Genomic DNA, 23,731 nt, shown 5'->3' with positions numbered 1-23,731 from the left:
CCCCTACTTTTGAGAGGAACATGCAGTCTGAACCCAGGGTGGATTAAATGGGTTGGGACTTGATCCCTGGAAAGACCCCAGAAGGTGCAGGAGCCAGATACTAGCTTTGCTGAGAACCTCTTCAGAGGTGGAGGAGGCAGGCTAGGTGGTCGCTGTCAAGAGATGATGCAGCCTGGACCAGGCCTAGGCATCATCACCCTGGACCCCCACCAGGATCATCGTGGCTAGGTAGGCCCCTGCCCTGACTCTGGTCTCTGCCCTGGTGGTGCCACCTCCCTGACCTTGGAGCGGCCTGGGCCTGGTGCACGTGCATGGCAGCCCCATCCGCTCCCAGGCTGGATTAGGCAGAGTCCGAGGACGTGCTGGGCTGGCAGGCTCAGGGGCGGGGCGGGCGCTGGTGCTGGGGCTGCCGTATGCCAGCTCAGGCCTGGGCTGTGGCAAAGCCTTGTATGGCTCTGGCGGAGAGCTCAGCCGGCAGCACCCATTGGCTGGACTGGCACTCCCAGCTGGGGCTGCCCAGCCCCAAACCACGGGTAACTAGAGACGCCAGGAGCAGGTGGATTAGCGTGTCCGCCCACCCACCCGCCTGCCCGCCCGCCCCAGGGCTGCTCTTTTCCTTTCCTAAAAAGGCAGAGCTGGGCAAGAGAGACGGGCAGTTGAACTCAGGCCTGGGGTAGAGGAGGGATGGGTGGGGTGGTGCAGGTGGCTTTGCTGAGGGATCAGGAATCATAGCCCTGACCTTGGGCCAAGCACTTCTCAGCTCCGGATGTCATCTGGAAGGGAAGCAGTAGGCAGTGGGGTCCCCCTGAAGTAGGTGATGCCTGGAAAGGACTGGGAAATATGCATGTTGGGGTTCCCCAGCCCCAACCCAGGTTCCAGGGCTGCTTAGTAGCAAAGAGGCCCAGATTCTCTTTCCATAGGAAGCTAACCACTTCCCAAATGTGGGGACCTGGTTTCAACTCCTGGCCCTGCCACTTACCAATGAGGTCCTTGGGAAGGCAGTGTCACCACTCTGGTACCCTGACCCTGGGCAAATAACTTCACTGTGACTCAATTTCGTTGCTTGTTAAATGGGGCTGAAACCTCCTACCTTCCTGCTCTAGAATAGATGCTGAGGTTATAAGGCGTCTCCTCCCAGGGTCTCCTGAGCAGTGCCCATGATGAATCCCAAGCAGCACAGCCCCGTCTGCACCCTCGTCACCTGCTCTGTGTCCTCCACCAGCTCTTCCTTCTTCTCTCCACTCATGCTCATCTCAGGCTGGCCCATCCTATCTACAGTGGCCTGTCCCCGCCGAGTCTCCAGGACAGAGTGTGGGTTCCAGGTTCTGAGCTCAGAGAGGACCCAGGCCTAAGGGTGAGGGTAGGATCCCGGAGTCCTGCAGCCCCAGCCCAGACCTGGACTGGGACCCAGACAAAGCCTGGTGAAGGCCTCAGCAGCAGACAGCAGTGGCCACCGCCCTCTGAGGCTGGGGTCAGGGGGACAGGTGAGTGGCCCTGCTGCTTACCAGGGTGTGATCTTCGGCTCTCCCCTTCATCTGTAAATGGGAATGCGCACCCTGTCCTAGTCCACTCCAAATGGGAAAGCGCTTCATGAACCTTAGAGAGCAGCCTGGGAGGCCTGCTGGCCAGCGATGTGTGAATGGTCGGCGGGCCTTGAGCCTGCTGGCAGACAGCAGAGGAAAGAATTCACAGGCACTTTTCATGCTCTCAGCTACTGGAATCTAGGCCCGGTGTCTGCTGGTCATTCCTTGCACCTGTGACCTCAGGCACAGGGACCTAAAATGGCTACCAGATGGCCATACTAAGTCAAGAGGATGCTGGAGAGAAGCCCCAGCTGGACCCTGAGTGGTCACAGCTGGACAGTCTGAGATTCCGGGCTTCCCTGGAGCCCAAGTGTGAGACGGGAGGAGGCGGGAGGACCTCAGGTTCCCTGAAGGACTACATGAGAGCCACACAAGGGTTTTCTAGTCCTCATACTGCCCCTACCTAGCTGTGCACCTTCGGCTGCTGGGGGCCCTTTGGAGCTTCTGTTTTCCTCTGTAAAACGGGGGACAGTAACTCTTATCTTGCTGGGTTGTTGTAGGGACTACAAATCAAGTTTGTAAAATGCTGGACACTGGGCCTGGCACATACTATGCTATTTTTCTTCTCCTTCTGGGGCTGTTGTGGGGGTCTACTTCCCCACTGGCCTAGACCGAGACATGCTCCCCGCATGATCCAAGGACATGCTCCCCAGGCACCTGCTCCAACGACGGCTCTTCATCCCATGATTCTAAAGCCAGCTGCCACGTTTGCTCCCAGGGCCTCTTCTGGACTGTTATTTTTTTCACTCGCTCACTGTAAAAATCCAGCACCTTTGAGGCTACCACTGTCAGGCCCTCCTCCCTCCCATCGCTGACATCTGCTCATCTCCTCTTCCAATTCTGAGAAGTCCTAGCCTTGTATGATTATCATTAGGGCTGTTTCCAATTATTCTCATTTTCCTCCATTAGGCGTGAGCATGTGACTTTCTTTAGCCAGCAAAATATGCATGGAAGGGATAGTTGTTTCCACGTAGAAGCATTTACTTGCCAGTGGGAGGCCCCTAGTACTGTGCTTGCCTCAGCCCCTGGGGTCATGGAAGCACAGGGAAGGAGCCTCTATCAGTCTAGATCTCTGACTAGGATAAGCATAATTCCCCTGCTGACCCACACTGAACGTATAGTGAGGGAAAGAAATACACGTCCCTTGCATTCAGCCGGAGTGTCTGGGTTGCTAGTTTCTGCTGCATAACAGAACCCATCCTGACAGTTACGCCCTGACTCACGGCCCGGATCTCCACTTAAGCCCTGCAATCCTCAGCGATGGCCTCACTTGCCACCTGCACAGCCCACTCGGCACCCTGGATGCTCACTTCCTGTCCTCTTCATCCCCAGTGGTGATCTCTTTCATCGCACCTCAGCCACCCACGCCTGTGGCTGACACAGTCTTCATCCAATGAGTTAAGACAGCTCACAACATTTTCTTGTTTTCATCCAAGTGGTCACTTGACCACTGGCCTTTCTCCTTATCAACCAGGCCTGCTTGTTCCTTTCTCAGCATGTGGGCTCAGTGGCTAGTGACCTCACCTCTTCACTTGCCAGTGACTCACCTCCAGTAACTCATTGTCCTTGTGTCCCGTGGCCTGGCTAACCCTGGGCCACCTTCCCCATGCCCACAGCCAGCGGCTGAGGACTGCTGGAAAAACCACACCACTGAGCAGACAGAAGGCAGCTGGCACGCGATGCTATGCAGGTGCCTTCCCTGTTTCCCTGGTGGCTTCCTCTTGCTCCCCTCAAAGGTCATTCACACCTATTCAGGTGTCTTTGATCTTTTCACCCTGCAGCTTCCTCAGGTGACTTCACTCTATTTCCCACATACAATCCACCCTCAAGAGTGTCCCCAACTTCCTGTCACCAAACAGATAGGCTGACTTCATCTGCACTTCCCCCCTCCCCTTCTTTTGGCCCATAGTGGGAGAGGAGTCTACATCTGGCTTCTCGTCTCCTCACCAGCCCATCACACACTCGGCTTCCTTTCCCTGCACCCCACGCTCCCCCACAACTGCCCCTGCTCTCCCCTGTCTCTAGCCCAGGCCCCTAGAAGGTGTCTGTGTCTGCTACCTCCACTTCCCCACCTTGTCCTCACTCTTCAACCACCACCATCCACTGCCACCATTTATTCATTCAACATTCAGTAGCATCTATGAAGGACCCACTAGGCACCAGGAATTGTACTAGTCCAACTTTCCCAAAAGCCAGCAACAATTAATCCTCTGATTGCTTTGAACGAACAGACCCTCTTAGGCTCTTAGCACTAAACTTCTGGATGGCGTTTACCCTGAGAATCCCCCTTGATCATCCATCAGTCAATCTATCCTCTCCTTCTCATGGCTCCCTTCGTCCTCCCGACCCTTAGGACTTTTCCAGGAAAGGTCCCCTGGGTGATGCAGATGCACTCTGGATTAGCACCGTCATTGTCTTCCACCACAGCCGTGATGGCTACTGTGATTGAGTAACTGATGATGGCCTCCCCTGCTAGAATGTGAGCTCCTCGTGGTGGATCTGTGTCTGTCTTGCTCGCTGTTGTATCAATGACTGCCTCTCATTGGCACTCGGCAAATCGTTGCTCAATACAAAAGGTGGGGACTCCATATCTTTTCCACCCTTGTAACCCCAGAACCCTGTGCAAAGCCTGCTCAGAAACAAATTGTTGAAGGCTTACTATGTTCCAGGCTCTGTTAGCCACCCTGTATATGCCATCTCACTTAATCCCCACACCAGCCCTTATAGATATGGATCATGCCCCTCCACTTTACAGATTAGGAAACAGAGGCACAGAGAGGTTAGGTGAGTTGCCCAAGGTCTCACAGGCAGTAAGTGCTGTGCCTCTCCCACTGCCAACACTCAAGAACCAATTCACTATTCATCTTGTAGTGAGGTGAATGGGGGCCCTCCCCGAAAGTTAAGTTTATGTCCTAAGGCCTGGAATCTGTGAATGTGGCCTTGTGGAGGCAGGGACTGGAGTGATGAGTGTATAATCCAGGGAAAGACAAGCATTGTCTGCAGCTACCAGACGCTAGGAGGGGCATAGAATTGATTCTCCTTCAGAGCCTCCAGGAGGAATCAACTTTGCCAACACCTTGACTTTGGAGTTAAGGCTTCCAGAACTGTAAAAGAATAACTTTCTGTTGTTTAAAGCCACCTAGTTTGTGGTGATTTGTCACTGCAGACTAGGGAACAAATACAGGCCCCAAACCAGATGGTGCTATATCTGGCGCTTCCTTGAGAGGTCTTTCCAGGGTCTGCAAGAGAGTCCTAGGCTGTGTGACTGCAGCCTAGTCACCTCCGCTCTCTTGGCCTGATTGCTCTGAAGCAAAATGAGCACTTGGGATGCCAAGTGTCCTTCCAACTCTGACATCGTGGAACCCTCTAGAAAAACCATGAGCCAGGCAAGCAGGGCTATGTTGGGATTTTCAAATTTATTCCAACATGCTAATTTTTTTTTTAAAAAATATCCTCAGGCTGAACACTCAGCCAGAGCTGTAATAAAGGCAATTATTATACTTGTAAAAACTTCTCATTCACAGTACAGATGTAATTTACAACAAAGGTCACACACATCAATACTGAGCATTTTTCCTTTTGTACGTCAGACTCTGTGCTTTAGACCTGCGTGGATTTTTTTGTTTTTTTGTTTTTTTGTTTTTTTCTTTTGCACTGATATATACCATATCAACATTGCAAGATGCAAGTGTGGAAACTGGAGTTTAAATAAAATTACAGGCAAGACCACCCCATCCCAGTGCGGTTGCTGTACATATCTACAGTACAATTTTTGGAATGTATTGCCATTTAAGAACATAGAAACTTTCTACAGACAATTTCACGTACAGAATACATACACCTTTTAGAAAAAAAGGCCAATATTTATCTTACAGAGAGCGTTGTATTTTACATTTGCCTGCACATTTCCTTTTTCTGTTTCTTTTCTTTCTTTCTTTTTTTACATACTAGATTTAGTAAAGTGACCATAAGTGCCGAAGCGGTTTTCTAATGGAAAGCAGACTGGATTCACAACACAGAAGCAGAATTGGTGGAATAGGCTTTCGGGAACTTTCTTTCCCTGGTCACACGGCAGATCGGTCCCCAAGGACAGGTGCTCAGCCAGGACTTTCGCTTTAAGAAGGATTTGTCTGGAGAAAGGACTAGAGAGAAATCCAGCTCAGATGTATTGCTCATTCCTCTTCAGAAGGACTGGGTGGGAATGGAGCAGGGGCTAGAGGAATCTGGAAGCTAATTCTTTTAGGCTTTTTCCAACAGAGGGAAGCAGAGGGACTTCTGGGTCTGGAAGTTGGAGCTTATGGAGGCGACAGTGCAGGCAGCTGGCTGCTGTCAGGCTCCTGGAGGGTCGTAAGGCTTGAGGCCAGAGTGAGAGCCATAGGTGCGGGCAGGAGCAGAGAGGAGTGGGGTTACTATCCAGGATGGCACTGAGATTGCCAAGGGTGAAGAGCATCGTGGAGCGCAGGCCTGGGGGCAAGGACTCACCAATTGAAGGCAAGGTTTGGCTTTGAAACCTCGACCAGTTGGTTCCTCCCCTACTGCCCACACCTAAGGACCAGGGCTAGTCTGTACCGAGGAATGGCCACCCCGCGCGTTTCAAAAGAGCACACAACAGGCATCTGTGCCAAGTCAGCCACTGCCTCCTCTGCTGCTTCCCTCAACAGGCACAATAACATCACAGGCAAACAGGAAGCTTGGAAGTGACTGGGAGCAGGGCAGAAGGCCCAGGGGAGGGCGTGCATGGGGCAAGCGTCTTTCTCCAGATCATGGTGTACCTGTGGGCCGGAGGCTCTGTGCACAGAGGACTGGGACTAGAGTCCGGAGGAGGGGGTTAGAGCTGTGCCCAGTGACATATACCCAGGCTGGTGGCATTGGTTGTGTCCCTCTGGGCACAGCATCAATGTGGAGGCAGCCCTTTGGTGAGATTCTATTTGTGCATTTCCCCCCATCATTTAGAAATAGTCTCCAGTGACTCCCGGCCCCTGTGGCTTCTCTGCCTGAGCCTGACGGGCCCGGTGACTGCCGGGCCTCTGCCCTGCCGGCTGCGCTGTTCATTGCTAGGCTGCCCAGGGAGGAAACCTTGGGTGGGTAGGCTGTTTGAGTACAGGGAGAAAAATGCCCACGAGAGCTGGAAGGCAGAGTGGGGTGGAGTGGTGTGGGGCCCCCCACCAATGTCAGGGGCTAGTCCACCAGAGCCCCCAGTCTGCTGCATTGTAGGTCTGGGGCAGAAAGAGCCTGCCCAGGGAGATTTTTAACCTGGGCTGAAGCAAAGGCCTTTATGCAGCTCCCAGACCTCAGCCCTTGAAGCTTCCAATCCGTGGGCAGTCCCATGGGTCAGGGCTGAAAGGCAAGGGTGGGAAAAGCCCTGGCCTCCTAGGACTCGGAGGAGTCACTTTCTGCCAGGCCACTGTCCAGCAATATGGACGGTGTGGTCCAGGCTGGGCTTGCTGCTGCTTTTGGGAGGATGAGAGCCCTCATCCCTGAGGGAAGCAGTCAGGAGCTGCTGGCTAATCTTGACTCCCCAGGACCCTGGAACACAGTGGACCCCCAGGGAGGCCCTGCCTTTCGTCTCATTTTTGTTTTAGCTCTGAGTGAGGCAAAGGAGAATGAATGAACAAGGTGGTCTGGCTGCAGGCTGGACTGTGGCTGGTTTGTCTGTCTAGTAGGGACCAGGCCGGGGAAAGGCCACGAATTGGAAGAGGCAAGTACGGCCCCGCACAGGGAACTCACAGAAGGGTCTTAATCCTCCCCACCTACTGTGTCCTGTACCCAAACAGCTTCAACAGCTCAAGAGCCCTGGGGCGGGCACTTGATTCATACAGCCTGGCTGAGGACTGGGGACTGGCCAGAGAGGTCCCTGCTCTTTATAGGGTGGCATCAAACCCAGCCTTCATGGGCCACGACCATAGTCCCTGTGCTGCCCTCCTTTGTAGAAAGTAAAGAAAACCAGTTCTGGAACACTGGGGAAAAACTCACCTCTCCCAGTTGGGGCAAACACACTACAGTTCAAGTTCCATAGTTCAATTTGGGATTTAAATTTCTGGTCCTATTATTTTTCTTACAAAGTAGAGTTTTGCCCCAGGAAATGCAGGGCAGCTTCTTGAAGGTAGAGAGGGGGGTTAGGAAGAGGCACTGGCTTGCACTGATTGCTTTGGAGAATTCCAATGACTTAGGACAATTCAAAAATCCTCTAGGTCACGAGAATCTGTGGTGGCTGGGCAAAGTATCAAACACCGTCCTCTCTTTTTAAAAAAGAGGTGTAAGACAGCGAACAGGCCCTGGCCATATCCACCAGCCACAGTTCTGGGTATTTCCTTGGGGTCGTGGAGACAGGGACGGTGTGGGGCAGGGAGAGGGGGTGGTCCCGAAACAGTTCTCTACAAACTCCTGTGGTGGAGCACTGGAAAAACCCAGCCATGAGTGGAACAGGGTCCCTTGTACCCCAGGGTGAAACAGAACCCAAAACCCAGTCTCAGGAACGACCCCTAAGGCTTGGGCCCTGCCACTTCCGCCTTTGTGGGTAGTTTTAGAACAGAGGAGGCAACAGAAGAGTGAGGCCTTGGTCAGGGGCTTGGGAGCCAGGGACGGACAGTCAGGGCTCCTTCCCCAGCCCAGGGGGCCAAGGTGGGGTGAAGAAGGGAGGTGTTGGGAGTGGGGGTGCGTGGGTGGGGTGGCCTGCCCACCTGGGGAGTGCCAGGATGGGCCTATGACTCAGACTACCAAAGTATCCAAGGGCCCTTGGGGAGCCAACCCTCCTCCTTCTACCTGCACCTATTATTTTGCATTGAAATCCTAGGAAAAGTATAATTTTATTTTCTTGCAAAAAAAAAAAAAGGAAAAGATTATTTTTTTCTGGGCCTGCCTGCTGGGGCCTGGGTGGGGGTCACCTGCCTCTGTTTGCGCCCCTGTGCCTGGGGACACTGACCTTTCTGCTGGCAGAGAGGGGTGGCCACGAGCTGGGCAGCGGGTAAAGTGGCAACAAACAGGAACCTTGATCGCATCTGTACACAGGAGTGCTTCCTCTTACATTTAATTCTATATTGTTTGAGGTTTCCTTTTCCTTTCTCCCTCAGTGCACCCCTTCCCCTCTGCCAGCCTCTGGGGTGGGTGGCTGCCAACCGCAGCGGGGAGGGTCAGGAGGCTCCACCATCAGCCTTTCCCCAAAAACATAAACTATTCACAGCCTCAGACCCCTCACGGGTTGTTGTTGTTGTTTTTTAAATGTATGTATGTGATTTGTTTTGTTTCTTCTTAAGCAACAAAAGGCGTAGAAAAAGGCACAGGTAACTGCATACATGGGAAGGTACAACAGATGGGGCCGTGAGAGCTCCTGGACGGAGGGACAGATGGGGCTGAGGGAGTGGGATGATTCAAGGAAAGTGGCTGGAAACGTCTGTTGCTGGATACTGGAAGCCAGATGCTGAAGCAGTTGGAGAGAGGCTAAGCGTTGCGGGGGCCCCTGTCCTCAGGCTGATGTGGAGGTGCCCTGGGCTCCCCACTTCCTGAGGGCTTGGGGGAGTCCTGCCTGGTCCTGGGTTCCCCAGAGAGATTCCTCCTCCGGGCTGGGAAGCGGGCAGAGGCCTCCGCCAGGCAGCCCACGGAGCTGCTGCGGTCCAGCGGCGGGGTGGCAGAGGCCTCGGGGTTGGTCGGTGCACGCGGGAACTCCAAGCGGGGGCTCCAGGACTGCGCTGCCCGGCGTCCCTGGGGTGGCCGGGGCAAGGTGTCGGGTGGGGTGCAGGGGCTGTGCATGGGTGTGGGCTCGGCAGGTGCCTCGGTCCCACGGGGTGTCCAGTCAGGAGGCCTGCCCGGGCCTCCGCCGGTCCTCTCCCTTTCCTTGGGGTAGTCCCTGCCCTCCAGCTCTGAGGAGAGTGTGAATTTGGAGACCTTAGCCACGGGCGACACGGAGGCTGATGAGCTCTCAGTGGGACTCCAGCGGCCTCGCTCCTGGGCCTCCCGGGCCCCTGTCAGGTCGCTGCCACCCCCGGAGAAGCCACTGACCCAGGCTGTGGTGGGCCCTGGAAGCAGGGTGGGGTGGGCTCCTGGCCGGGCCTGCACCATCTGGATTCCACCGATGGGAATCAAGGGACACGGGGCACGGGTCAAGTGCTGGGAGTGCAGGGGCAGGTGGCTGAAGATGTTCTCCTCTGTCCGGGCCGGGATGTGGCCGTGGAAGTCATGGAGGGCGGAGAATGGTCGGGAGGAGAGAGGATGAGCAGGGCTGGGTGAGCAGGAGGGACTTCGGGACTCGGCCTTCTGCTGGGGTCAGAAAACAAGACAAGGTAAGGTGAAGGTTACGTGCTGGGCACATGGGGAGCTGAGGCCTGGAAGTGGGAAGGGGACTTGCCCAAGATCACAGAGCGAGTCCAGAGTCCCGGCTGAGCTGAACCCAGAACAAGCCCCTGACTCCCTGCCCGTGATGCTGAGCCTGCTGCCATCTCTGGAATGGGCCATCTCCAGCTCGACAGTGACCATGAGTATGCTCAGGCCCCATGGTCTCCATGCCTCTGGCCAGCATATCTGTCTTCAAAGGAGGGGATATTGAGCAACGTGGGACCCTGTCGTCACCCATGAGCCTGGCCTCTATGTGGGTCTGCTGCCTCTCCTGTTCCTAAATGGTCTTCACCCAGCTTCACCCTTGGACGTGAGTTCCCACCTGCAGTTCTTGACCTTCTGCCACCCCCAGGAATTTGAATGTGATCCCAAAATTAAAAATCAAGGATTCCTAGATCAGTGTTCCTCCAGGAGTGACAGGGCTGGGTCATGGCAACATGGAGACAGAGAAGGTGTCGGAAGGTGGTCGGCTGACGATGGTGCTGTCAGTTGAGGGGTCATGGCAGCTGAGGGGACAGGGATGGTGACTGTGCTGACGGGGTGGCAGCCGTGGTGTGTTGGTGCAATGGTGACAGTGGTGGTGCTGCCCATGGGGACAGTGCTGATGATCCACAGGGTGTCTCTGAGGGCACTGGTGACAGTGATATTGGAGATGGTGATGGTTTTGGTTAAGTTCTGCCATCTGCTCAAAGAACACAGGCAGATGGGGATGGGGTGGGGGTGGGAAACTGCATGAGTATTTACACCCACATCCAAGGCTACACTCCTTGCAAGTGACATGATATCGTTTGGATATTTGTCCCTGCCCAAATCTCGTGTTGAATTGTAATCCCCAGTGTTGGAGGTGGGGCCTGGCGGGAGGTGTTTGGGTCATGGGGACTGATACTGTCCTCCAGATATTGAGTAAGTTCTCATGAGATCTGGCATTTTGAGTGTGTGGCACCTTCCCCGCAACTCTCTCTCTTGCTTCCACTCTGCCATGTGAGATGCCTGTTCCTGCTTCGCCTTCTGCCATGAGTAAAAGCTGCTTGAGGCCTCCCCAGAAACCGGGCAGATGCTGGCACCACGCTTCCTGTACAGCCTGAAGAACTGGGAGCCTATTCGACCTCTTTTCATTATAAATTACCCAGTCTCAGGAATTTGTTTACAGCAATGCAAGAACGGACTAATACGTGGTAGAACCCAGATACCATGAACTCCAGAGTCCATGCTCTGTGCTTCTGAGGCTAAAATAACGTTTAATTAGCCAGCTGATTCAGGGCACCCAGCATGGTGCATGGCACAGTAGGTGCCTAATAAATGTTTGCTAAATTATTAATAACTACTGAGCTGGCAGAGCTGTTTAGTTCCAGGTGTGATACCCAGGAGGGTGTGAACTTGCAACCCCCGCACCCACAGGGGAGAAGCGGCCCAGCCCCCAGGGGCAGGAACTCACCCACGGGGAGGCGCAGGTCTCTGGGCTTCTGCTGAGGAGCTTGTGAGGTAGAGGAGCGGGCGGGAAGAGAACCCGTGGGGCCAGCCCCAAGCCTGGGCCATGCTCCCCCGCTGAAGGGCTGCCCGGCCCAGCTAAGGCCCACTTCCCTGGCAGCGCTGACCGTGGTGGTGACTCGGCCTGACCCGGAGACCATCTCCTGGTGGGCGAGTATCTGGGGAGGCCTGGGTCGGTGGCACCCTCGAGTTTGGAGAGCACATGTGCTCGAGGGGGCAGTTCTCTTCCCAGGGGCCGGAGGGTGAGAGGAGACAGCTGAAGTCTTGGAGACCCACAAGGGAGAGGGTCCATACCCCTTCCTGGGTCCACGTGCAGGCCAGGCGGGCTCGGGGCTGAGGCCTGTGGTTCTCGGGCCGGGGAGCATCGCTGGGGAGATGAGTCGTTTTTGGTTAGTGAGTGTTTGCGGGCTATTGGTGGACGGCTGCCTGCTTCTTTGCTTGGGGACCATGGTCTTCTCGGGGACACAGGCTTGGAGCTCAAGGCTGAGCCTGTGTCTTTCTCCACAGAGCCCAGAGGGGCCGGTCCCAGCCGGGGGAGGCCCGGCGTGCTCTGGCTGGACATGGAGCAGCTGCTGGCTGCCAGGCGCTCAGCTTCTGAGCCGGAGCTGCCTTGTGTAGCCTGGGTGCCAGAAGCGGGGGCATCTGGGGGCTGAGGGCCCGGGATGGGTGAGGAGTCTGCCCGCAGTGCATGTGGTGGGCCAGGCGGGGGCACCTCTGAGGATGGTCTGGACAGCTCGTCCTGGCTCTCCTCCTCATCCTCATCCTCGTCTTCGTCCAGGTCTGAGTCTGAGTCCGAGTCCTCCAGGTCCGAAAACTGGTGCTCCTCTACAGCCTCTGAGCCCTCTCGTCCTTCCGAGTCCTGGAACAGGTCGTCACTGGTTCCTGAGGGCAAACACAGAAGACCCAAAGTCACGGTTGGGCCTTGGCCCCGCTGCCCTCATGGCTGCTCCTCTCTGAGTCCCAGTTTCCTTGCCTGCTGACTGGGCAAAATAGCCATGGCAAGGGCACAAGATTGTGGGGACAACCACAAAACGTAACAGATATGGGAGCGCTTTGTAAATAACAACAGTGAACAATAATTCCTTTATGCCTAGAATGTGCAATGTTCAGTTCTGAGAGCTTTAGCTAAATTTATTCATTTAGACCTCAAAGAATCCTGTGAAGCTGGTACTGTTCTCATCTTCATGTTACAGATGAGGAAACTGAGGTAAGAGAGAGTAATTAACTTGCCCATGGAAGAGAGTAGTAGGGCTGGAATTGAGCCACAGCAAAGAAGACAGTCTTTGTTTGTTTCACTAGCATCTCAGTGCTGGCTTCGCCACGGGCAAGTTACCCCACCTTGCTCTGCTTGGTCTCCCCTTGTCGAATGAATGTGATGGTCTCACCTCACCAGGTTTTCTAGGAGGAGTAAAAGGAAGACCTGGCACATATCGAAGGCTTAAAAATAATTATAGCTGCCATATTAACACATTAATGATGAAATCTATTATTCCAGGACAGAGCAGTCACACTGGCTGGTCCAGCAGCACAGAGCCATCCGTGGTCAGTGTAAACACACATCTGCCATGGTGACCAGGCTCCCGGTAGCTGTCACAATGGCATCCGGCAGGTGGTGGCCTCTGGCCTCTGTGGGCGGCTTGACTAAGCTGGCCTCAGGCTGCAGAGCAGGTCCCCATCCCAGCCATGCTCTTATCTGAGGAGCCACTGCCCTTTTGAAGTCCAGGCTGCCTCTAGCCTCAGGGCCCTCCCATTGTCTGCCAGCCCCAGCTCCACCCCATAGTTTTTGACCTACATCCGGCTGAATGCCCACTTTTGTCCACTTTGGACATCTGACTGCTGCATGTTGAGAGACTTGGAAGCAATTGTTCACAAGAGTAAACAAGCAACAAACTGTGATACTTGTTTCAGATATTGTTGGACATTTAGGTCACTTGCACTCCTTAAACAGACTACAAGAATAATAACAGAATTATTGAATAGAGTCTAAAAGTGGGGGTTAGGACTCTGAAACACTAGCCTCCTGGTCTGATTCCTCTGGGATGGCCCCAACCAGCCGGGTCACCTCTGACATGTCAGGAGTCTAGTTTGGGCATCTCTGAAATGGACAGCAATCCCGATGCTGGGGAGAACTCCGCTAACATCTGGCCTCCTCACTGGCCCATCGCTAGACCATCGGAACCTGTTTCTGGTCTGCAGAATGAGGCTGCTGACAGGTGGGCTGAGCCAGCCAGCCAGCCCCATCACTCACACATGTCAGTACTTCACCCACCACTGACCAGGAGGGCTGGCACAGAAGCTGACTCAGGCCGCTGGGGCAGCCAGGCTTTGGCTCTCCACCATGTCCAGCTGCCCCGAGGCCAGAAAGCCCGGAACTAGCACTTCCAAGTCACTCAATATGCAGCAGTCAGATGTCCAAAGTGGACAAAAGTGGGCATTCAGCCGGATGTAGGTCAAAGCTATGGGGTGGAGCTAGGGCTGGCAGGCAAAGGGAGGGCCCTGAGGCTAGAGGCAGGGTGATGAGATCAGAGGAGGAATGAAGGATTAGGATGAGAGCAGGACTGGGGATGGGGGTGAACTTTGCAGTTATGCCCCAGGCATTTACTTTCCTTGCCTAGGACTTTGGCAGGGGCCTACTTCATCACCCGTTCACCTGGCCCTGCCCCTTATTTACATACAGCAAAATCCAGGCACAGATGACTCTGTGAGAGCTGGTGGCTGAGTCAGAACTAAGGTTTACAGCCCTTGCATTGTTACGCTGACAGTTTAAAAATGATGTGCTGCACTAAGAAGCAGGGAGTGGTCGGGTTTGAATCTCAGCACCACCACTTCCTTGCTGTGTGACGTTGGATGCTTTACTTTCTCTGTGTCTGGTTTCCTCATCTGTAAACTGGGTAGCGATAAAAGCAGTCTAGGAAGTTGTTGAGAGGACTGTGAGGGTCTGGCACACAGTAAGTACCCAATAAACTTCAGCTCCTGTCATCCCTGTCCCCCCAGTCTCAGCAGGCAGGTAGCTGGGGTGGGATTGTCAGCATTTTGCAGACGAAGGTCACAGGGGTAGTGTTAGGAGTGAAGGAGAGTCAGGACCAGCGTCTCCTGATGTCCAGCAGGGAGGGCTCATAAAGACCCTCTTTACTAATGTGGAAGTTGAGACCCAGTGGGGATAATGGCCCGTCCTGGGCACTCAGTGCATGAATGCTGGAAGCCAAGAGTCCCCTGCCCAGCTGGAGGCTGGCTGGGCCCTCCACATCTGCGTTCCTGCAGGGCACTGGGGAATGCCTCTGTCTGGGCGGCCCCTTCCCAGGGCCCTTGCTGGAGCGGCCCCGCCCCTGCTGGGATCCAGGCCAACGCTCCACAAATGAGTGTGCTTGAGCGCGCGGCGGGCGCCGCTGGGAGAGGCCACGCGGTGGCGCTGGCGCCCAGCCTGGCCAGCACCGTGGGCAGGGACGGGGCGCCTCGCTCCTTCCAGGCAGTCCTCCCACGCGCCACCTCGCGTTCCACAGACACGAACTCATGCCGCTCCCCCCTGCATCTGTCTGGTCGCGGGAAGTGGAAACTCTATTCTTCAGTCTCTTGGGCCGTAAACCTTGGAGTCCTCCTTGGCTCCTTTTCGTCCTCCCCCCTCCCTTCTGCCCCATATGGGGTCAGCTGAGCCTGTGGGCTCTCCCTCCAGAGCCCACCCAGAATCCCGCCGCTTTTCCACCTCCTGAGCACATCCGGCCTTCCCGCGCCCCCAGCACAGGCCAGAGGACGCTCTGCCTCTCTCCTCCGCTCCAGGGCACCCCTGGTGCCCTTCAGCTCTCAGGCTCCAGGTCTCTGAACGGGCTGCCACCGCGCCCAGCGGGCTCCAGCACTAGGGAACCCCGCACCTGTTGCTCCCTCTGTAGGAGAGCTCCTCCCTGACCCCACGTAACTCCTGACTCCGGTTCCTTCCGGTGGGGGTTCTCTTCTCACAACCCTCTGTTTAGCACAGCGGCCCTCCCCACGCGCCCCAGCCCTCACTTGGCTCTTCTGATTTCTCTTTGGCTTCACAGGCAGGGCCCTTGCTCTACTCCACATTCGTTCCTTGCCCAGCTCCCCTGCCATGCTGACTGCCTGAGGACAGGAGCTGTTTTATTTACTGCGGAACCTCCAGCACCCCGAACAGAGCCAGGCACAGAGATTGTGCCCAGTAATTACTTCTGGAATGAATGCATGGATTTCGTCCTGAGAAAAGTGGCTCTGAGCATCCTCCTTCGCTCCTCTGGGAAAATGAGGCTGGGGCGGGGCAGGGACCTCAGGGGAGGGCTCTGGCTTAGGCTCAGGCTCCCCTGGTTCAGCCCACCAGGCAGTGGAGTGGCATGCAGCCAGGGTTTTTGTGTGACCTTGGGCTATTTTTACCTGTCTAAGCTTTGACTTCCCTGACTTAACATGCGTGACACAAGTTTCTGCCACCTGTTTTAAGGACTCAATGAGACAATATGTGTATATGGTCCAGTGTATCCTTGTCAAGCACCGCGAACCCACATTCTAGCTTTGGGGTGAACAGCCCCAAGTTCACTGTGTTCTGCTCTATAAAAATGACGTATTCCACCTAAAAGGAAATATGACTTAACTCTTTTTTGTAAGACCACAAATACTCCCCAAATTGGAAAAACAAAAATGGAACAAGACACACAGTGTGTGCATACACACTCCTCTCTGTCACACTCTAAGTCCTGGGGCTGATTTCAGGGAATCAGTATGCTTCCTGCTTTGCTTGGTGCTGAGAAATGGCTCCAGCCTCCTCCTGTTGAAGGGACTGCCGTCCACCACCAAAGCCCTTCTGGCCACCTGTCTGACTGCTAAGGCCTGGCAGTGCCCAGCCAGACCCACTGGCTTCGAATCCTCTGCCCTGTCTTCTCAGAAACTGACTCTAAGATGCCTCCTGGGGATTGACCACCATGGCCGGGGTGTGTACGGGGATGGGGCTGGGAGGTGACAAGCAGCTGTCAGGTCTGCTTTGGGCTTTCGTGAAACTCTCCTAGCTCCAAAAGGCCCATGTGTCAGGCCCATGCCGGAGTGTGTACGCAGGAGTGTGGGTGTGGAGCTTTGGAGAGTATGTGTCCCACAGTGTCACTGTGAGGGGTTGCTGGGATAATTCAGGGCATGCATTTAGAACCTGCCCAACACATAGTGGGCACTCAACGTTGACTGTGAGTTCTCTTGTGTGCATTTATTCAGTAAACATTCACTGAGCACCCATGGGTGCCAGGCGCTCCACCTGCATGACAGATGGTAATGCACGATAGCTAGGGCTGCACAGCATATCCTATCAGCATGTGGGAAGGTGGCCCGATCATTCAGGGAATTTAACCTTTGTCTCTGAGAGTTGGGAGAAATGAAGGTGAAGACATGGGAGGGAGAGAGGGGATGAGGGGGAATGGAGCAAAGCAGACAGAAAGGAAGCACGGAAGGCAAAGAGTTAAGGTGGAGGAGGACGGGGAAGGCGGACGAGGGGAAAGGGACGGAGGAGGTTGGCAATTGTTACCTTCTTCGGCTTCCAGCTCCTCCAGCACCCCTGTCTCTTGGCACTTTTTGCTGTGGGCCTTCGACTTCATGTGCTTAGTCAGATTCCCTAGAAAGAAATGAGAATACTTAGGCTCTGCTGTGGGGCAGGAGGCCAGGGCAGGCCCAGGACTCATGGAGGTAGCACCTGGCCGGCAGGCCGTGGTTTCCAGGTCAGTTAAGGCCCTGCCAGCTGCAGGGGCTGGGCAGGAGCTGGGGCATCCCTCTGCCCTGGTGCTCAGGCCAAGATGTGTAGCCACAGCTGCTGTTAGGGCAGTGCACAGGAGCTAGGTGGAGGGGGCAGGGGCGGGGGCTGCGAGGGGACAGAGAGTCTAATGAGGAAGTGAGATGCTGGTTAAAAAACAAACAAAAAAAGAAATTAAAAGACAACTCAAGTGCAATAGGTTTCTTTTTCTTTTTCTTTTTTGCTTCTGATTTAAGTCTGGCCCTAGTAGCTGGTGATGCTCATCAGGCAGCACTATTGGCCATCTCAAGTGTGGGATGACGTGGGAGGCTCCCATTGACCGGCATGATGGGTGAGGACTAAGCATGCCCTTCTGGCTGAGGATAGTTCTAGGGCAGCCCACAGGGCAGAATTCTAGTGTAGGTAGAGAAACCAGGGCAAATTCAATATTATGCATGGCGAGAGGGCAGAAGGTGACAGTAGGGAAGTCTACTGGCCAGGGATTCAGGAGCCACAAGGCTGGGGGCCCAAGCTTGGTTTCCACAGAGAAGTCCCATTTCTGGGCCTTCAGTTTCCCCAGGCCAATCTACAGTGCAGACACAGGACCAGGGTGGTCAGGGAAGGCCCGGGCAAGGCCTCTGTCCTGCTCCATGCCTACAAAGCCCTCAGAGGGGAGGCTGGCTTCGCTCCAAGTTGTAGGTCCAGCCCACAAGCTGCAGAGCAGAGACAGCAGCTCTGTGGAATCAGGGAGCAGTAACAACAGCTTCAGTTCCCCAGCAGGTGTGCAACATTTCACAGGCCACACAGCTCGGACAGGAGGGTTCTAGGAAGGACAGGCAGAGTATCCCAGCCTGCCCCAGAAGAACACAGGCCAGATGCCTCAGGATATTGCTTTGGGCCCAGCAGCTACTCCCAAACTATGATGTGCTCACTGTTGCCCTGGGGATGGCTGTATTTCCATATGGTCATTAACATCATAAGTGCCCTGAATCAGGTATTCTGTCCCATTAGTCTAATTAATTGGTAAGTTTGAATGGATGGATGGAGGAGAGAAGAATGGAAAGAGGTAAGCCTCCTGGAGTGGATGAATAGAGTGATTGGTGGGTGGATAGATAAAGTGGATAAAGGAAATATAAAGAGAATGAAGAACAGGAAGAGGATAGACAGAGGGATGGAACTCTAGATGAGCAGATAAGGAGATGAATAGGCAGACAGAGGATAGGTGAGTAGATGAAAATAAATGGAAGGATAGATGGAGAATGGGTCAATAAACAGGTGGGATGATGGAGAGCTGGATGGGAGGACGGAGACATGGATGAATGGAAGAATGGCTGGTTGGATGGATGAATGGACACATGCACTTTTACATGCATAGGAATACAGATAGGAGGATGAAAGAATGGGAAGTTGGATGGGTGGGAGGACAAATGGGAGAATGGTAGGAACAGATAGGATGAGAAGATAAATGAACAGGAAAACTATTAGATGAGATGGATGGATAGGTGACCAGGGAGAGGGCCCACAGATGAACCAAAGGGTGCTTCTTAATCATTCCTGGAATTAGAAGAAATCTTTAGGGTTTTGCTAAGAGGTTAATGGGGGAACCTTAAGCTGGGATTCCCAGAGGTGTTCAAGTCAAAGGCACCAGGGATGGGAGGGGAGCTGCTTCCTTTCCTCGTTCTTCACCTTGGTCCTGGTTCATGACTCTATCCTTCCTAATTTGGGTCTTCCTCCTATAACCGGAAATAAACCTGCATGTTCTACTCCCGGCAATAGTGGGAGCAAAGCCATAATTCCAGAGTCATCTTGTAGCCAGAGGGTCCTCAGAGGTCCCTGTCCAACCTAGTGGACTTCTGCCCTCACTGTCATGAGAAGGCAAAGCCAGAGTAGGACAGTCAAGAGGTGGGAAAAGGCAGCTGGGGTCTTCCGTGGATCAGAGATATTCACTGTCCTAAGGTCCTGGATCCAGGCCCACCCTACCCTGACTACCCCAGACCACAGAGCACAGCAGACACTGCTCATTCTGGCTATTACCTCATTTGTCGCACCTGTTCTGCCTGGAAGGTTTAGGTCTCTAATGAACCAAGCTAGATGCTGGGCACACAATGGGTGTACAATAGCCACGTATGGGAAATGCCCTTCTCATCGCAGGAGGAAAATGTTGGAAGGAACTTCAAAGTCCATGTAATTGAACCCCCACCAGGCTGAGATTCTCCCTGCTTCTGATCTAACTCTCGGTCCAGGTGCTGATGGCACCATTAGACAAGATCACTGGCTGTCTCGGACGCTGGCAGGGCTGCTTGAGCCAACACAGCGAATCAGGTGGCCCGTAGCCACAGTGCTGTTGGTGCCGAGTTCCATTTAGACTCAGGTCTCAAGACTCTGGGGGCCTTTCCCACTCCATGTGGAGGCAGAGTGGAACCTAGATGGAACCTGGCAGCCTTGGGTTTGACTGTGGGCTCCGCAGCTTGCTAGCTGCGGGCTCCTGGGCAAGTTCCTTAACCTTCTGAACCCTGGTTTCTGCAACTGTGAAGTAATACCTACCTCGTGGGGATGCGGGAGGACTTGATGAGGTGACACATGTAGAGTGGCAGCAGAGTGTGCCTGGCAGAGAGCAGACCCCTGTCCCCATGCCAGTCACTCTATTGAGCAGCCGGGGGCTCTGCCACGCACCATGCTGGGTGTAGAGGAAGAGATGCTAAGATGATGCTTATGGTGAAATGGTTTTACCTTTCTCAGGAGAAGGCACCAGGGAGCCCCCAAAGGGCTGTCTCTCCTCTGCCCCCAACCCCGGGGGTGCAGGGAGGAGTCAGGATCGGAGGTGACTTTGCGGGTCCAGGAGTGGACACTGGATGGGCAGCCCTGAGTGCTGTCTGGGTCCCTCTGTGACTTCCCTCTCCAGGTCCGTCTCCTCCTCTGTGAAAGGGGAAGGTGGGGCACATGGCTGCAGGTGCAGCCTGAACACCACTTCCCTGTTGAGGGCCAGGGCCTCGGCTTGTCAGGCAGAGCCACAGTTTCTCAGTCATTCCAGACCCCACCAAAGCCTAACAGGCCTGGAATGAAGAGCAAAGGCAAGTGAGAGGGAAGGCGATGGGTGGGCGAGAGGCGGAACCTCCGATAAAAGGGCATCCACCACCAACCCTGCCTGCCTCATTTGGCTTTGACCAACCCATCTGTCCCTGCCCCTGCCGGCCTGGCAGACCTGAGGCCATCTCTGTCCCCCGAGGCGATCGGTGCAAGGGCCTGGACATGGCACAGCCCTCCGCCGGCCTCTGGGAACCATCTGAGAAGAGGAAATGGGACCCCCCAGCCGCCAGAGGGCCACCCACAGGCCTCCCCAGCCCCACCTACTGACGCGTTCCTTAGCTAGTTTCCAGAGGCCTGAGCTGCTGCCACGACGTCTGACACGAGAGACAAGACACACACGGCAGACAGAGACAGACAGGAAGGCAGGAGGGGCTCCCCAGGCCCTGGGGTAGCCGGGTGGTAGGGCCAGGAGGGCCGCCTGGGGCAGGCCTGGAGGTGGCCTGATGGGGAGGCGCACAGCCCCGGAGAGAAGGGGCCGGTGTTGTCTGAGCTGATGGCTTACGGGGCCCAGCACTCCACAAAGACACCTGGCCCCAGAAACAGACAGGAGCTCCAGCATCCTGCTCTCCCTTCACCCCCATACTGCAGAGAGAGCTGACAGGGAGCCTTCCCTGCTTCGATTGCCACCATCCCAACCTGGCCTTCCCTCTGTTAGTCAAACAGTTTCAGATTCCACCATTTCCCATCTGCTCCCTGTGTTGGTTCTGGAAGGTTCTAGTCTTCTAGAAGCCCCTGTGAACAGTTGAGGAAGAGCTCAGGGCACTGCCTGATCACTGGTTGAGAGCACGGCCTCATGGGCCTGGCCTTCGGGACAGCAGGGGCAGCCTTCCCTCGGGGGATGCTCTATACCCCTGGAAATGTGGAGGGCCTACAGCCCCTCTGTTCAGATTATGTACTCTGGACCCTCCAAGGCCCTCCAGGGCCCCGGCTCTGTGCTGGCTCAGAGAGGCCCAGGAACGGACTGCAGACAGGCTCAGTGCGGCTTCCAATGAAGGCATCTCCTAGAAAGTAGGGGCTCTTGCTAGGGACCCAAGGCAAAGGGAATCGAGTGGGCCCCCTGCAGGAAACTGCTTGGGCTGGAAACTTCCAGTCTCTCGCGGCAGAGTGATGGTTTCCTGAGGCGATGGGCAGCCCAGGCTGCGTGTGGAGCACAGGTGTGCTCTGCATGGCCCTGGGCTGGGAGCTCTCAGGGCTCCTCAGGCTGAGGACAGTGTGGTCCCCTGGACACAGGCCATTCCAAGTGCAGCTTTTTGCCACCCACCCCCGGGAAGGGAGAAAACTAACTGCTCAGAGAAAGGAAGATGACGGGGTGATGCCCTGAAGCTCGGGTCCCGTGTTCTAGTTGCAGCTCCAGCATTAACAGCTATTCTGTTTTCTGGGATCACTTTCTTCACCTTCAAGGGGACTTGGGTGAGAAGTATTCTGCTTTTAGAGTTGAAGACCGTCCATTGAATTGTCAGTCAGTTATCTCCATCTTACTCTTCCATAAAATCTCAACTGGCTGCAGAAGGCCAGAGGAAGTGCGGTTGGAGGACGTGTCAGGGACAGCCCATGTCCAGGGCGACGCATGCTGGGCAGGGCTCCAGGGATGGAAGACACTTTCGAAGCACCCATGGGGTGGGTGGGGAGTCCTGGGCCTATCTGCCCTCTCTGGGCAACCTTTGGGACGTTGTTTATGAGACACTAAGAGAGAAGAGGATCAGGGAAAGGCAGTGGGAGGGCAGGCACCTCTGTTTAAACCAAAACCTTGGCAGGAAAATTCGAGCTCAACTTGCAGATGATGGCGAGGGGACAGAGCAGGGCAGGGGTTCAGTTAATGGTGTCAGGAGACCAGAAACGGGAACACAGTCAGAGAAGAGGCCACTGTCCCAGGGGATGTGATAAACTGGCGCCTGACTTGGTTTAGAGAGAACGGAAGGGGCCAAGAGCAGCAAGAGCACGGAGGAAATGAAGAAGGGTAGGGACCCTGCTGGGCCCCCTCCAGAGCAGCGGCCCAGCCTCGCTCGCTGGGAGCAACTTTGCCAACAGAAGAAAGGTCAACAGGTGGCACAGCTGAAGGATGCCCTTGAGTTTCACCCCCTGAGAAACCGCGGGGCTCCCAGAAGCCCCCAACTTGCTCAAAGGAGAAGACAGGACCCTGATGTCCAAACCCTGATCCAGGAATCTATAAAGCTCAAGAGGCTGAAGACACCAGGGTGCCGAGAGCCCTGGGTCTCCCTCCAAGGCACTTCAGTCTGCAGTGAGCAAGCTGCCAGGACCTTCCCTGCCTATCCTGCAGGAGGAGAGTGCGATCCAAGAATCCCATGGACTCAGCTCCTTCGTCCACACCAGGGGCCTGGCCTGGGTGGCTGTGGCAGGCCAGGCCATGCCCATCACCCATCGCAGCTCTCTGGGATGCACGCCTTTCACAGCAGGCCCCTCCTTTCACCAGTGACTGCCAGAGCCTATCCTGACCCTGATGTGGGGTGTGGCTGGGGCAGGGGTGACAGGGCTGCCAGTGTGGGAGTGGGGGGGCCGGCCCTGTGCTGAGACGTGCAGAGAAGCTGGGTGGAGCAGGGACAGGGTGGGAGTGGAGAGGTGGGTGGAGGTCGGTGCACTCTGGCATGAGAAGTGAGCATGCGAGTGTGTTGAGCAGCTGGGAGTGGAATGGATTTCCAAATGCAAGAGTGGCAGTGACGAGCATGGATGCTGGAGTGCCTCAGATCAGTGGATAAACGGCTCAGGAGACATGCAGAAGGGAGGGGAGATGAGAGAAGATGCAAAACCAGGAACGGTGAGCAAGAGTGCTGCACCAGGCTGGGCAGGCCAGGGCCAGGCAGCCACAGGTGTAGGGGCTGTGTGCGTGTTCCAGGAGGATGGCTGGGGGCAGCCATGGGGAGCCACAGGCCAGTCTGGAGCCAGCTGCTCTGCCACTGGGCACCAAGCTGGGTGGGAATCCAGGAAATGGAGCTGCTCCAGGCCCCCTGCAAAGAGGTCTGAGCACCTGAACTCTGTGCTGGGACTCCCAGAGGGGAGCTCCCTGCAGCAGGCAGGGGCAGTGCCCCAGCTGACTCTCTCTTACCTTTGGTTTTAAAAGCAAAGTGACAGTGCTTGCACACATAGGGCCGGACGTCAGTGTGGGTGCGGATGTGTTTCTTCAGCATGCTGGGCTTCTTGCAGCGAATTCCACACTCCTCACAAACATATTTCCCTCGGCCGCGGCCTCGCACATATACATACTCTTCGTTTGATTTGTACCTATGAGCAACAGGCGTCATAGTAAAGGGAAAAAAAAGGAGAAGAGGCAGATTCCCACCTCAGAAGATGCACGCGCTTCCTAGCTTCATCCAGCCCATTACAGACGCAAGGAATGGAGGTCACGGAACCAGAGAGGACCATGGGAGTGGGAGGAACTGAGTCACTCTGGGGATCCACCATGGACCCCTGCGCCCCTCCCCCTCAGGCGGGGGGAGCTGCACTATTCTTCCTCCCCCAGAGGCAGCAGACACCGGTGCGTCCCACCGAGAGGATGTGGAGCTGCAGGGTGCCAGACAGCCTC

General features: G+C 55.2%; 1 protein-coding gene and 1 long non-coding RNA gene across 7 annotated transcripts in view; one reads left to right on the top strand and one right to left on the bottom strand.

The window, feature by feature from the left end:
* The first annotated feature begins 5,492 nt into the window (after positions 1-5,492).
* Positions 5,493-7,362, top strand: LOC144334041 (uncharacterized). The gene is made up of 3 exons (XR_013403402.1): positions 5,493-6,419; positions 6,476-7,072; positions 7,121-7,362. It is a non-coding gene; the product is annotated as an uncharacterized LOC144334041 (long non-coding RNA).
* A 1,010-nt stretch (positions 7,363-8,372) lies between these two features.
* Positions 8,373-23,731, bottom strand: part of HIVEP3 (HIVEP zinc finger 3) — a 537,183-nt gene continuing 521,824 nt past the window's right edge. For 4 of the 6 annotated variants that reach the window (XM_077961639.1, XM_001085309.5, XM_077961650.1 and 1 more), the window contains 4 exons: positions 23,255-23,430; positions 16,906-16,992; positions 11,347-12,281; positions 8,373-9,836 (listed from right to left, as the gene is read on the bottom strand). In XM_077961639.1, the coding sequence (XP_077817765.1) occupies positions 9,021-9,836; positions 11,347-12,281; positions 16,906-16,992; positions 23,255-23,430 (2,014 nt within the window). In that variant the 3' untranslated portion in view covers positions 8,373-9,020. The remainder of the gene's footprint in view (positions 9,837-11,346; positions 12,282-16,905; positions 16,993-23,254; positions 23,431-23,731) is intronic. The other 2 variants (XM_077961661.1, XM_077961654.1) reach the window with 1 other exon arrangement.

Source organism: Macaca mulatta, chromosome 1, assembly GCF_049350105.2.
Source record: "Macaca mulatta isolate MMU2019108-1 chromosome 1, T2T-MMU8v2.0, whole genome shotgun sequence".
NCBI classification, from domain to species: Eukaryota; Metazoa; Chordata; class Mammalia; order Primates; family Cercopithecidae; genus Macaca; species Macaca mulatta.
This window is presented reverse-complemented; position numbering and strand designations above follow the sequence as displayed.